Raw genomic sequence first — 14,197 nt, 5'->3', positions numbered from 1 at the left:
CCAGCGAAGTCGTGGAGTCTCCCTCTCTGGAGACATTCCAAACACACCTGGATGCGTTCCTGCTCAGGTGGCCCTGCCTTGACGGGGGTTGGACTGGATGATCTCCAGAGTCTTTTCCCACCCTAACAATTCTGTGATGCTGTATGAATAAGAAGTTGTAACTCATTTCCTGCTGAAGCTCTCTACAAGAGCAAAAGCCTGGAAAGCATGACTTTCCCAGCAACAAACATTGAAGCATCCTCATCAGGGCAGATAGAACTAACTGCCTTTCTGAACAGCCACAACAGAAGAATTTTATTTTTTCTCCCCTACAGAAATTGTAAACACGTAGTGGAGGCTCCAATCTGGTAATCATCTCTCTGTTTATTTCCCATGCATGTCACGGTGCAGTCCCTTTATGAGCGGTGCAGAATAACAGCATAAGCCTCACTCCCCACCTCAGAAAATTCTGCTTCCATGTGATTATTTTTGTGGCCTAATAAATTCATGTGCATGTCTCTTGCAGACAATAGGGCTCAAAATGCAAAGATGATTTATGAGAATTCCACTTTCAAACAGCTGTGTTTTAGTGCAGTATTTCAATAAGCCCGCAAAGAAATTTTAGAGGAACAAATCATTCATTATTCATGTACGCAAGTAAAAAAAAAAAAATAAAAAAAATCACTGTTTGCAAAGTCTGACAGTCACTGCAGAGGAGAGGGCTGTGCAGTCCACTGCTGTCTTCCTTGTCAGCGAAGGGAAGCAGGGACCCAGCCGACTGCATGCCACCCATGCAATTAGCAAAGGTCTCTTCATCAACCAGAAATTTGCACAGAATGCTTGAGAGGTTGGACAGGATGGTCATTAAGTAAATTAAGTTTCTGCAAATCCAGAAACACAAGTAGTGAAAAACAAATTCTCTGTCGTCTCTTGAGAAGACTGAATGTCATACAAAAGAAATACAAGGAGAATTAAGTGGTCCACCTCTGGCAATACCAGTGTCTTGCATAACCTCTGCTATTGGGGTTTCTCAGCCCTATGAGTGGATTTCTTTAAACATTATACAAGCAAGGCATGGTTGGTAGAAAGAGATGCCTTTTATTAGACCACGGCTGGCAAATCGAGACTGGGTTTCAAGTACATAAAATATCTTTCTTCAGTGGAAATAGAATTCTGTTCTATTACCTTGAAAATTCAAGGTCAAATACAGCTTGGAGTCAGTTGCTCAGAGCTGAATCAGATGCATGTCACATAATTTTGGAAGTAGAGGTCATTGTTTCCTGCAGACTAGAATGGATGTTAATAGGAAGCTAGAGGGAGATGTTAAACTCCTTGGAATATCCTTGGGGCAAAAGAAAAATAGGCAGTTTACAGCCTGTGGAACACAAAAGGACTAGTGAAGGAGGAGAGGGAAGGGAATATCTGTGCAGGAAGAGCAGTTCTGAGTCTGTGGGCTTTGATACCCAGTACGTGCACCCACGGACCTTGCTGTGCCCACAGAGCAGCCCAGCAGAGCCAGACCTTTTCCTGCTTCAGGTGTGTGCCTACCTAGATGGAAACCAGGTCACTGAACAAAGCCAGGTACATTCACAAGGCAGTGGGGCACACCTTGCAAAGATGGCTGTTTGAAGGGCTGAAGATTTGCTCAAGCAGCACATTGCTACAAGCAGGGTGTTTGCACAATCTTTGCTTTAAGGAGAGCCTGTGTGGTCCTGCATGGTCTGTGGTGACATGGGCTGCTTGTTAGCAGAAGTCTGAATAAAGGCAGCACAAGCAGATTTGTCTTTGTTTCCGTCTTTACAGTTTTTAGAAGCATTGATGTAAGTCCATATCTACATTGAAACTTCTGTTTTTTTTCTCTCTTCCTCCCACAGTCTTTCAGAACTCCACATTTCCCCACCATACAGGAATTCCCAACTGTGGAATAAACCCAGAGCAGCCCTGGTGCCCCATCCAGGTTCCCACTGAGGCCTGTGATGACGCTGGAGATGGGGCAGAGCACGAGGCCACGAGTGCCAGCCCCAAGCTGGAGCTGCTGGTGCTGGGGCAGAGCAGGCTCTGCACAGCACAAGCCAGGGCAGGGGAAGGGCAGCAGCACCACAGACATCAGGGAGGCTCCACTGTTGCCAGCTCATGGCTTTGTGTGGCCCCGCTCAGGGGCAGGAAGAAAGGCTTGGCCAAGGTGAACACAGTGACGCTGCAACAAAGCATACGAGGAGTGTGCTTTGTGGTAGTATTTATTTAGGAACCGTGAGTAACTACAGCCGTAGCGGTCTCATCTTTGCAGTTCTGATGGTTTAACAAACAGGGAGAACATTAGCATATTCTTATTAAGGTACAAAATACACCCCGTTGTTGCCTAAAACATTAAAAAAGTGAGGAAAGCTCTGTATGCTCTAAATCAGATTCAAAAACCTTTCTGTATAAGGAATTGTGGCAATACTGTGTTTAGTATAACAAGAGGTTTTTATCAATCGAAAAAAAAAGACATGCTGGCAATCTGAACTTAGCAACAAAGAGTAAAGCAGTTACAAACCGTTGTGTCATCCACATTAGTTGAACTTTGAATGTAGAAGAGCAAATCATATGAAACACATACACAACTAGGTAATATCAAACAACCTAAGGTTGATAATGTACACACCTGTATTAAAGTATGCTGACTACTTAATGGTGAGGATTTAAGGTAATGTCTTTTTTCAAAAGAGGTAATCTTTGAAATGCAAATGGTTGCACTTTACACACAAAAAGTGGAAAAGAAAAAGAATCACTTCTGGAATGATACATAGATATAAGACACACTGGTTTCGGATTATGCATAATCACCTTGCAGCCTCTGATATTACCTCTGAACAACAACAAAAAAAAATTAAAAAGTGCCAATACTGTGAAAGGAAAGCAAAGTTACTAAGTCTGAGTGTGTTAACCATTTCTGAAAAAAAAAAAGAAAAAAGGGGGGTTTGGAATTTTTTTTGTTTTGTTTTTCTGCGTTTTTAAAAAACGCAACAGCCTTACTGGTGCAGGTTCAAGACAAAAACAAGACAACCAAGCTCATAAGGTAGAAATAGGTCCTATATAGGTTAAGAGTCTTTGGAAATTGCTAAGAATAGAGGAGTCTGCAATCCAGGCTTTTTGGCTACTCAAAAAAATCTGTGGGAGTTTCCAGCTTATCATCAGTTGAAATCTGTTTTGCAATTGCCAAATAAATGCAAGTAAAACTTTAACTAACCTGGGATTCCATTCACACACATGCACAGAGAAATCACTGATTGTGCAATAACCTGTTTTTCCACAGCAGCATATATATAAATCATAAGTCTTTATTAGACTGACCAGAAACACAGAAAATATTCTCAGTCTTTGTGTTTTCATTCTCTTTCTTAAGTAGGCAGCTGCATCTGCACTGAAGTGACAGGCTCCATAAGGGAAAGATGACAAAGTGGGATCAGCTGGCAAAAAGCAAGATCAGGAATATCTCAGGAAAACACCTGGATGTTTAATGCTAGCCAGTAATGCAAGGGCACTAACATCTCACTCACAGAGGCAGTGAATGTCTGAAGTTTGGAGTGGAACTCTGCTTAAAGCAAACGAGAAATGAACCATGCCAACATAGAAATTGCAACACTGGCTGTGTCAAACCTTCCCTTACAAAAGATACAGATCAGGGGATAGCCTATTCTTCAGGACTGGAGAGATTCACTGCATGTCTGGCCAACAATTCCTTTAAAGTAGATCTCAGGGAGCCAATTTAGCTGCGGTTTTGGCTGAGAAAAGTGATGGTAAAGAGCAATGAGCTCAGTAAACATTAACTTTTTCTTTAAGATATGCAGAATATCACTTGGTTTCCATACATTTGATTTTAAAAGTAGTCTGGGCAACTTAGTTGATGGCTTGCTTAAAGTCAGTCCAATCATACTAGCAACTTTAAAGCCTGCTGGTTTGAAGTAATGCCCATACATAAAGCTAACAGGTATCAACTGATCAGGCTGAAATAACAACCCCCCAAAGACCTACATTTCACACAAGGTGCTTTTGATAACTTGGTTTTCTGAGCCTTATAAGGAGAGTCTTTAAATATTGTTTTTTTTAGTCTTGTTTCATTCTTCCTCCTCTTCATCTTCTTCTCCTTCTCCCTCTCCTTCTTTTGCCATTGTTTCCACAAGGAGCTCTGCGGTGCACGTGGCTTCCCCAAGGCTGTTAACAGCCTTGCAGGTGTATTTGGCATCATCGTCCCCACATACTTCAGAAATAGTCAAAGAACAGTTCCCTTCCTCATCGTAATCTATCTGGAAGTGACGGGACTCCTTGACAGGCTGATCATCCTTGAACCACATCACCTCAGGGTCGGGATAGCCTGGAAGAGCAGACAGAGAACCGTGACTGCAATAAACGAGCATTAACTTAGCGCTGAATACCTTATGCTCTAATTCCTGTGCATGGACGTGCCAATGTATTGATAGAGAAATATTTCATTGACTCCTATGGAAAATAAATGTAGATGAGGTGAGGCTTTTTTACTTCACATTTACCTGAAACTATTTTTTATGAACAGCAAAAACTGCATGTGAGCACTGCGGTACTTGCTCGATTGCTGTTCCAGTCCTTTAGCAGTGCCTGCAGACAGCTTTTTATGTGCTATAGCCATCAGCCAGTGGGGAGCTCCTGACGGTGCATCTGAGGCTCACGTTACACTGCAGCTTCTCCGGAGACAACAGTTCCCAACAGCGAGATTTAGAATTTCAAGGGTAAGCTGTTTCGGTTTTACAATTTAATATCTTTCTCAGGTTGCTTTGCTGTGGCTATTCTGAATCTTCTTCCTCCTAATCTGCTCCTTACAAACCAGCCTGTCCTGTACATTGCACTCCCCTTTTCTGTGTTTGTTAGGGTAAGTGAGGAAGTCTACGAAAAACATTTTAATTGTGCATCTCAACAGGAGTTTCAGAGCCTTTTGTGAAGCAAATGGATCTGCTAAGCTTCCAGAGCAGCGCTGTACAATGCCTGCTGCAGAACAATCCCTTATACAGTACTCTTGGCTGCTGTAACAAATTGAAGGTTTGTGGTCTCAGCCAAGTTCTGGACTGGGACAGGAGGATAACTCCCCACGGAGCAGAAATAAAGTGCAGGAATCCCTAATACATAGTAAACATTACAGCAATACACTGCAAAGTTTGGAACATCAGCTGTGGTACATCCATCTGTTTTATTCCATGCAGTACTTGTGCACGTACCCCTCACGCTGAGCATCCATCAGCAATAATAATCCATCCTCACATCTCCACTGTGAGGTAGGAAACACAGGCAGGGAAAGACTGGGAGCACAGAAACAAACAAGCAGGTCGACAAGGCAGTTTCTGATTTCCTCATCTTTAGATTATAAATTAACTTGTACACATGCAGAATGGTACTGACCCTACCCATTTTGTTTTCACAGATCTTCTTTCCGAATTTCTAGTTTTCATTCACAGCTGAGATACAAAAGGTTCAGTCTCATTGCAGGAGAAGTGCCAGTGGTCTTGGCTTTTAGACTCTAGGGCTGACCATGCCCATGTTCCTTATGTGTCTTCTCAAAAACTTATACTTTGCATGTTCCAAACTGAGGTTTCTTGTTTTAACTCGTAAGTTAAAAAACCCCAAACAACAGAACAGTATTTTCTAGATGTGACTTATGTGACCAGCACAAGAATATTATCTTTATTTCTCATGCATGACTTGTTTGCCTTTAATAAAACGTATGTATAGCTTGAAGTTATCTTGAGGTGACCTGAAACTGGTCTGTCATTTCAGACAATTGACCTCCTACTAATTCTTGATCTCTGGCTGGCACTCTCTTAGAGTATTCTATTGGAACTTATGCTTCTACTTTGCATCTTGCTTTTACTGTTCCCTCAAAAACCAAATGACAGTTCCCTCTGGCTATTCTAAATTAGTGATTCTCATGTGGACTCCTGGAGATTTCTGTTCTATAGCAAGCCCAGAACAATCTCCAAATAATTTCTGTTACTGCAACACATTTGTGCTGTGACATGCAGGTATTGATAAAGGAAAATGGCACCAACTCAACAATAATCCTTTAACAGAAATAAAAATTGAAAAAGTGAAACTATTTCCCAGTGCGGAAAGCTGAAAGGGAAGGAAAGAAAGAAACAGGCTTATTCAAAGTACCTTCAATTTTGCAGTCAAATCTAGCAGCACTTCCTTCCACAACTTCCATGTCAAGGATTTTTTTAGTAAAATATGGCTTTACGTGGGGCTTTTCTTCGGCCACTTCTTCGAGGAAAGCATCTGGAGGAGAGCAAAGAGGTAGTGAACAATTATACAGGGCATGTTCTCAAAAGATGTTTTTTAGTTTTTAATTACCAGATGGTAATGAAAGCGTCTTTTATTTCACTTAATTCTGTCAGACTAACAGGACAGCGAGGACGCTGGCTGCTTAGCTTTGTGCCAATCTTTTGCAGCTGGACAAGGATTCAGGCCATAAATAGAAAGAAATGGACGTGCAGAACCACCATGCTACAAATCCTCAGTATTTTTTGCTTTAATTCATTTCTAACCAAACCTGGACTTTTGCTAGTCAGAGGGATAAACGAGTTCCACTTGTATCAGGCCCACAGTCTGTGTGGATTTGTCAAAATTACTTGTTTGATTTTCAGCAGTATCAAACATTTGCACCTTTGGCAGTTACACACCACTAATTCACATTTCACCTGGGGATGTACGGGAGTAACGCAGACATTTCCTTAAATGCCCTGTCTGAGGAGCATGGTTAATGCAGGGTGTGTGCCATGGTTACAGCAAGTGTTAATACTTTAGTGCTTGCTTGCATGAGAAGGCAATACATCACTGTCAACTTTGTATAAACATGCATTCCCAAACTCAGAGAAAGTGCAGCTGACAAATCTGCCTTAATTCTTTGGCTTTAAAAAGAAAAAACTTTACTGCCTGTGCTTATACTGTTGCATTCTGAGTAGCAGGACAATGTAAGAACAGTGAATTTTTGACAGATTTCCTTAAAAAATAGGAAAAGAGAGAGAGCAAGCGCAGGAATATCCAACTCGATGATTGGTCTCTAGCAATTTGCTAAAAGTTTTAGTAGGATTGATTCAGAGACAGGTGAAAATATGGGGCAGAAAAAATCCTTACCTTCATTCTCTGCTTTGTCTGCATTTATAGGGCTGGTAGGCGAGCTCCCAGAGGCCTTCCTCCCACTCATACCAGAAATCATTGCCATGGACGACAGTCTTCCTATTGCTCGGACAGCATGGCCTGTTTTCTAAGACATAACAGAAAAGGCTTCTGATCAATCCAATCCAACAGGCATGTGATTTTCTGCAACAATCGTGCTTCGGACAAATTATCTGGGATCTCTGCAAACTTCACTGGAATTGGTGGACAAACTGCTTATATATAGCTCTGTTGTTCCAGGAGAGACAGAGCAGGCTGGACTGAATTACCAAATTTAGTTGCAGATATAAACTTCCCCTGATGAACTCATACCTAAATGAATGTCTCTGTTAGCTGCGGATAAAAAGCACTGTGCGAGAGGAGGGCCAGCAGAGAAGCCCTGTCCTGCGTAACTGGAACTGAACTCTGGTGGGGGACGCCTCCCTCCACAGCCTTCTGGGCTGGGCTGAATTTCATCCAACATGGGTAACGAGCTGATATGAAATGAATGAGAAAGCACCATCTGCATGATGGGAGCAGGCCTCTGACAGGACCCAGGATCAACCACCAGGCTACTAAAATATGCTCAAACTGTGGGGGCTGTAGTACAGACACTTGTATTGCATGAACTTCAAAAAACAAGTAGAACATAAGAGGGAATATAAGGTAGATTTACACAAATTAGTGTTTTGCAGGCTACTCAAAAGGATCCAGGAATTCACACAGCAACTCCTGTAACTATCAGTGTGGCACAGATAGACTTGCTACTCCAGTTCGAGCATTAGGAAAAAAGAAAACATGGAGACTGAATATGTCACAGAAAACCAGTCTGACTGAATGCATGGGAAGCTGAGGAGGTTCCAACAACACAGAACTCTTGGCTTAGTAGAACGAAACTGCCACAAAATACATCTAGGGAGGCCAGGCAGGTAAGTTTTACCTGAGCTATTCAGGTTTGTTAAGAATTACACAATCCCCCAGCTCTCAGTTGCCTGGAGAGGGCAGGGAAGAGAGAGTGGTGTACCCCCAGAAGAGCAGAAAAAACTATATTTGAGCTCATACACCTTTTAGTAGCCTGAAATGGGATTATCCTGTGTAATCCATGTGCAGCTGTGCACCCTCCTACTGCTCAGCTGCAGGAACCAGACCTGCTGTCCTGCATTCCCACCCTTGCCATGCCAGAGATTTCACCAGCAACAGAAACCTCCTGGTGTGACGTGTTCCCCAGAATCATAAACATTAAAAATAAAGAGACTTAATAGGCTATTCAGCCCAATTCCACGTCCTCTTCATTACCTGCCATTTTCTTCTGGCCATATATTTCTTCATCCTATCTTTGGAAAGTTTTTTGGCTTCCATGTTTTTGGTGTCTTTTTGCAGCCAGGGATGCTGAAGACATTGAGTACAGTTTAAGCGACTCCTGTTTTTGTATAAAAAGACCAGTCAGTGTTGTCAATAACTAGAGAGGAACCTACCTGCTGTAACATTATTTTGTGCTCTCTTTGCTGGGACCTGATTTTTTTGTTTCCTAAATTTAGCAATAAAGATCACATGGTTTTGCTTTCCCAGCCATTCTAACTTCTTAAGCTCACTTTCACAATTTCTGTAGATCTTTGTGAGAGAAACCCGTGCATTTTTAAGTGTTAATAAAACATTATAAAACAAAGCAGGAAAAGCTGTATGTTTTAGGCATGGGATACATACAGCAGAGGCACAATGGCAATGATTCAGCTGCTTCATGCTGGCAGAGCCCTGTCCCAGATCTTCTTTCCTTCACTTATAGAGATTTCATCATCCCACCACTTTATACCCTCTTGAGCATGTAACAAGACAGAAATCTCTTGCCACACCTATTCTTCACTTTGCTCAGGGTGCACAGGTAAATAACTCTCTGTTCTCCATCCATCCACTTGCAAACTCATTGGAAGAAGTATGTTTCCTTTCCTTGGTTTGCTCAGACACTTCTGTGAACAGTGCTTCCAACTCTGATTTGTTTTTTTTGCCCAATTACTACACTTATAGGGAAGCAGCCCACTCAGAGGTACCACACTTAAAAGCGCCACACGGCAGAACTACACCGCATTTGGAGCAAGACGGAAGGTGTCATGCAGGAATGTGTGTCACGCAAGAGCGGGGATCAGAGTGGCCACACAAAAGCCCCGGGTGCCCCTCTCCCAACAGGAGGGAAGAGCACAAAGAGCTCCATTCAGCCCCTGCACGCTGTGAGTGCTACAGAGTGCTGCACACGCACAGCCAGGCGGGCACGCACAGCTCCCTGGCAAGTACGGCCAGAGGTGCCACGGCTGGGTGGAGATCCACTTGGGAAACATCAGTGGCAACTCCAGCTAAGCCCAAACACAGAAGGTGCAGCAAGTAAGTCCAGCTTTACTTCATGTCTTTCTTGAGTAGATTGCTGATAAAGTCCTTGGCATCGTCAGAGATTTCATCGAAAGCCTCATCATCGAAGTCCCACGTTGCTGAGGTGACATTGGCAAGGGTTTCGTTGTCGTTGTCTCCCATGAAAGGAGAAAGTCCGCTGACCCTGAGGACGAAACAGACACAGACACAGAACAAGCCATGGTCAATTTGCAAATTACAGGAGGAGCAAGTTAAAATCACATGTGACATCTTCCATGCTCTGCAGTTCTTTGTCAATAAAAGCTTGCTTTAAAAACTTAATTGAATTTTAAAGGACTCAAAACTAACTACAGATAGTCTTATCGGAAGGAAACTGGAATTTTGCCAGCAAAACTGAAAGGCACATTTTTCTAGTTTCCTTCTCTTTTCCCAAGACCTTTTTGAGGAGAATTAGAATTAGGTGAAATTGGAGTAAAGTAGTTTGTTAAATGACTTGTCTAGTTCTGCATAAATAATACTGGATTTCTCACACCAAATTCAGTGGAATATTATTTTTTCCCCCGGCATTTCCTCAGAATCACAGAATTGTTAGGGCTGGAACAAACTTCTGGAGGTCATCTAGTTTCAGGGTGATTTTGCTGCCTTTACTGTCAATCCAAGGGCGTTTTTGTACATTTTATTCCATTTACTCCTGCAGAGAGACCCCATTCAGAAGAAAGATGCATAATGAAATAATGAAATCCACAGGGCTATTTTGTAAACAAACCCACCCTGAATTATACAGACAGATAAAACAGCGCTGCATCTCTGCAGGCTCTGGAGTTATGCAGATGCATTCAGCAGTAATTTGGTCTTTATCTTCTCCATCAGTCAGGATGATGCATGAGATGGAAATAATGCTCTCCTATAACCTAAGTTGAGCTTCCAAGGCATTTTATACAATATAACTGATAAATTGCCAGTGAAAGGCTATTACAGAGCATCATGGTATCATTTCTGCAGTCTCTTTCTCCAGTCAAGCATTATCCTTTATTATACTGTGCATCTGGATACTTTTGATGCCTGTATATATCACATTTCCAGTAAAAACTTAGGGATGAAAGGTTGTTTATTCCTTAGAACTACAAGTAATTCACTTTTCCAGGTCTTCATGGCATGCAATTTACAGAATAACCTATTCTTCATGAATTTTTACAGACTATATTTGATTTCTCTGTACAATTGTTTTAACCAGTCCCACTCTTTTCTTTTTAATACAGAAAAATAACTGTAACTTATTAGGGTTCTGAAAACACTACATGGAAATAATATTATATGAATATCTTGGTGCCACTGAATATCACAGAACAGACTGGTTAAAAAAAAGATTGGGGACAAATAAAGTGAGCTATTAGATTAATAATATTAGAATGATCTCCTTCAAAGTTTGCTTCTTTTTTGGCTCTTATTATATTCAAAATCTGATTTGTTCCTAAGCATTTTATTTTATTTTATAAGCAAAGCAGAAACATACTCTTTGAAGTCTCACACAGACCAGACACTAAATCTTTTACCATTTCTGGAAGTCGTGTGCAGTACAGCAGAGTCTAGAATCTTACACGTATACTTCAGAAACTTCTCAGTAATAATACATGAGCTGAAGATAAAAGGTTTGTTTATTCTCAGGCAGAACAAGGTAAATCAGAACAGAATGTATTTGCTGTCTTACTTTCCATTATATGTGGTGCACTCAAATGCAACAGTGAATTCTGACTTTGTAAATGTGTGAGGTGGCATAAACCATAAATTTATGAAGATACAATAGGCACAAGTTACCAAAAGCTGAAAAATGAACGTACCAAAAATTCTCCCATAAAGCAACTTTACCATGACTGTTCCATGTCAGACACTTACTTTACTGGAGGAGAAGGTTTGTGCCTGACAGGACAGCACTGCAGAGCTGGCACAGGCTCAGGCAGGCTCTGCTCTGCCCACACCCCCTCCAGCCCTCACAGCCACGTACAGCCAGGAGGCATGGGAATCTGTCCTGGAATCACAAAGCATTTCTGCAGGACCTTAAACCCAGCTTCTCTCCCACAGCTGAACATTTGCTCAGTTATGACAGTGTCAGTGTTCTCCATAATGTTTTAGCAAGTGAAAAAGATCTCATGCAGACCGCAGTTCTGATTCTGGGTTCCACACACTGACTGCTTTGTCCCATTTTTACCTTGTGCTAAGAACAAGAGTCTCAGCCAGGCCAGCAGCTTATACAGTGACAGGTCTGTGAAGTATTCCTTTAGCTCATTGTCAGAAGAGGGGATGCACATTTTCTCTTCATCCAGTTAACCTCCAGAAGACACACCTCTGCAGCCAGAGCAATAACAATCCCATTTCCCTTCAATACCTGATCGAGGTATGACAGAGGTGACCTCTGCACAGTATTACCACAAATAGTGCTGTGCAGCTCTTGCACTACATGGGACGAGATTTTGGCCTGTTTCCAGAGGTTAAAGCTGCAGTAGTGAGAGATCATATGCATACTAAAAAACCTGCTATAGGTACAGGACATTGCTTCCTGTGTAAATACCACTGCTCCATGGTGCTTTAAGAGGCAGTGCTTGTACTGCAGGTCCCACACAGCTTTTGAAGGGTGAGGATAAATTAAAGGAAGAGAAGATTAGAGAAGGAAAAAAATTCTTTGGTTGTTGTTTTTGTGTGTGTGTGTATTTGGTTGTTTTTTGTTTTGTTTTTTTATTTTAGAATTGTATGACAGATTTATCTGATAAAATTTTAAATGCTGTGGTAGGATTGCTAGATCCCACGCATTTGGCAAATTACCAGGTGGGTCTCAGTTAAGCCTCCACTCACTTTGTCATTCCTGAACAACAGTGTAACAGTGCCCATTCAAACATTTCAATGAACCTATTTTCGTATTTCTGAATGTGCTGTTGTAGATTTACAAAGCTCAAATCATTTTCTCTCTCCACTATAGTTTTACACTGTGAATCAGTTGCCTTGTTGTGGAATACTTCTAAGGAGAACTAGATCCTTGTCTATAGTCAGAAAACAAAATCCAGCAACTAGCGTAGATTATAGCCAGAAATTTTTATCTCTAGCATAGATTTCACTGACTGAAGTCTTGGTCGTTCATTTCTTAATAGCCATTTAAAGTAATAATGGTCCAGCAACTCTTTTGACAGATAATGGAAACAATTTCTTTCTGGAATGCTGAAGTGATAAAGATGAGCTACTGCTCCAGAAAATTAACACTGAGCTTACACTGTGGAGTTACTCTTAGACAAGCAGCAGGCTGTTGTTTACTGAAAACATTTTTCCAGCTACTTTACCAGGCATCTTCCTGGCATGTTAAGAACCATTTGTTTAGAAAGTCTTTCTCAGTTTCCACTTCTAAATAAAGAAGAAATATATTTTATCCTCTACGAGTTCCTTAACATTTATTGGTCTGTTCTGACAAAGCTGTGAGTGCAGACTCAGAAATGTTAAGATGAAAAGGGTCCAATGTAGATGCAAATTCCATTGCCTATGTAGCAAACACTTTGGCATTTCAACTGGAAATCTTTGCATTAAGACTTCCACTAATGCAGGGAAGATAGCTTTGCTGCTTGTCTCAAAGGGTGAGCGTTCCTCTGCAAGCAGTGCTTGCAGCACCAACTGCCAGGCACTCAGCTCCTCCTTACAGGCTTTGCCTTGCACTGGCAGCACAAAAAAAAGTAACACATCTCAGTATAAACAGGTCTTGTGTCTGCTTCTGATAAACCTGTGCAGGGCAGGTCAGATAAGCATGTGATGATGACACCTGCACCCCAGAGATCATGTAGAGAATTAATTATTTTTCAAGTGAACTAAAGCAGATAGTCTGAGGATACTTTGCCAGGGACATGCATCCATGGGACACTTAGCCCACAATGGTCCTCCCTGGAAGAAGCAGACCTCTGAGCCCAAGGAAGACAGCTCACTGCTGAAGCAAGAGTGTTATTGCTGTTCTTGTTTCACATGCCCAGTGGATTAATGAGGAACTACAGTCTGCCAGTTCCACTGAAAAAATAAAACATTTTCTTTTTAGTGGTACAGTCTGACATTAAAGCCTTCCTAAGTTGGTTTAAGGAAAGAACAAGGAGTGCTCTCACATCTTTAATATAAAGAGGTATAAATTTTTAGCATGACACGGAGCCAAGTGTAAGCCAACAGTGCCTTCCTTTATCCAAGTTCCAAGCCAGAACACCCAAAAGATGAATGATGCTGAAAGACCTTTCAACCAACCCAAACTGCCAGACAAGGGAGGGGGAACAGCAGTGATGAACAACTCAATGGATAAAAGGCAAAGGGAATGTCTGAAGAATCAAGCTGTGTGCTCTTAGGAAGGTTCTGAAGGAAAAGAGTATACAGCAAGATCAAATGTGATATTAAAACACAGCCTAAGATAAAGCTTATTAAAAATGTTTGACAGAGATCAACTATGCTGAAAAGATAAACACAGCCTGGCACCGATAAAGCCAGGAGAACTATTGGAACACAAGCAGGGGTTTGAATCAGTCACAGACAATTCATCCCTGAAACTACTCGGATCCTGTGGCACCAGAATGAAAAAGGCAATCCACATTCAGTGTACACCCATGCAGTGCTGAAACCTTAGACTAAAATTTGGTTTGAAATAAAAATCTGAAATTGCTTCAGATTACTAAATATTCAATACAATAAC

At 41.6% G+C, this 14,197-nt stretch overlaps 1 protein-coding gene across 2 annotated transcripts in view; it reads right to left on the bottom strand.

The window, feature by feature from the left end:
• Nucleotides 1-2,198: 2,198 nt before the first annotated feature.
• The window catches only part of MYLK (myosin light chain kinase), a 194,699-nt gene continuing 182,700 nt past the window's right edge, over nt 2,199-14,197 (bottom strand). For both annotated transcript variants that reach the window (XM_088058800.1, XM_005519645.3), the window contains exons 28-32: nt 9,530-9,682; nt 8,437-8,560; nt 7,120-7,249; nt 6,142-6,261; nt 2,199-4,333 (exon numbers count right to left, since the gene is read on the bottom strand). In XM_088058800.1, the coding sequence (XP_087914926.1) occupies nt 4,077-4,333; nt 6,142-6,261; nt 7,120-7,249; nt 8,437-8,560; nt 9,530-9,682 (784 nt within the window). In that variant the 3' untranslated portion in view covers nt 2,199-4,076. The remainder of the gene's footprint in view (nt 4,334-6,141; nt 6,262-7,119; nt 7,250-8,436; nt 8,561-9,529; nt 9,683-14,197) is intronic.

This window comes from Pseudopodoces humilis, chromosome 8 (genome assembly GCF_049639895.1).
Source record: "Pseudopodoces humilis isolate 2021_Gansu_Grassland_sample_001 chromosome 8, ASM4963989v1, whole genome shotgun sequence".
Taxonomy (NCBI): domain Eukaryota; kingdom Metazoa; phylum Chordata; class Aves; order Passeriformes; family Paridae; genus Pseudopodoces; species Pseudopodoces humilis.
This window is presented reverse-complemented; position numbering and strand designations above follow the sequence as displayed.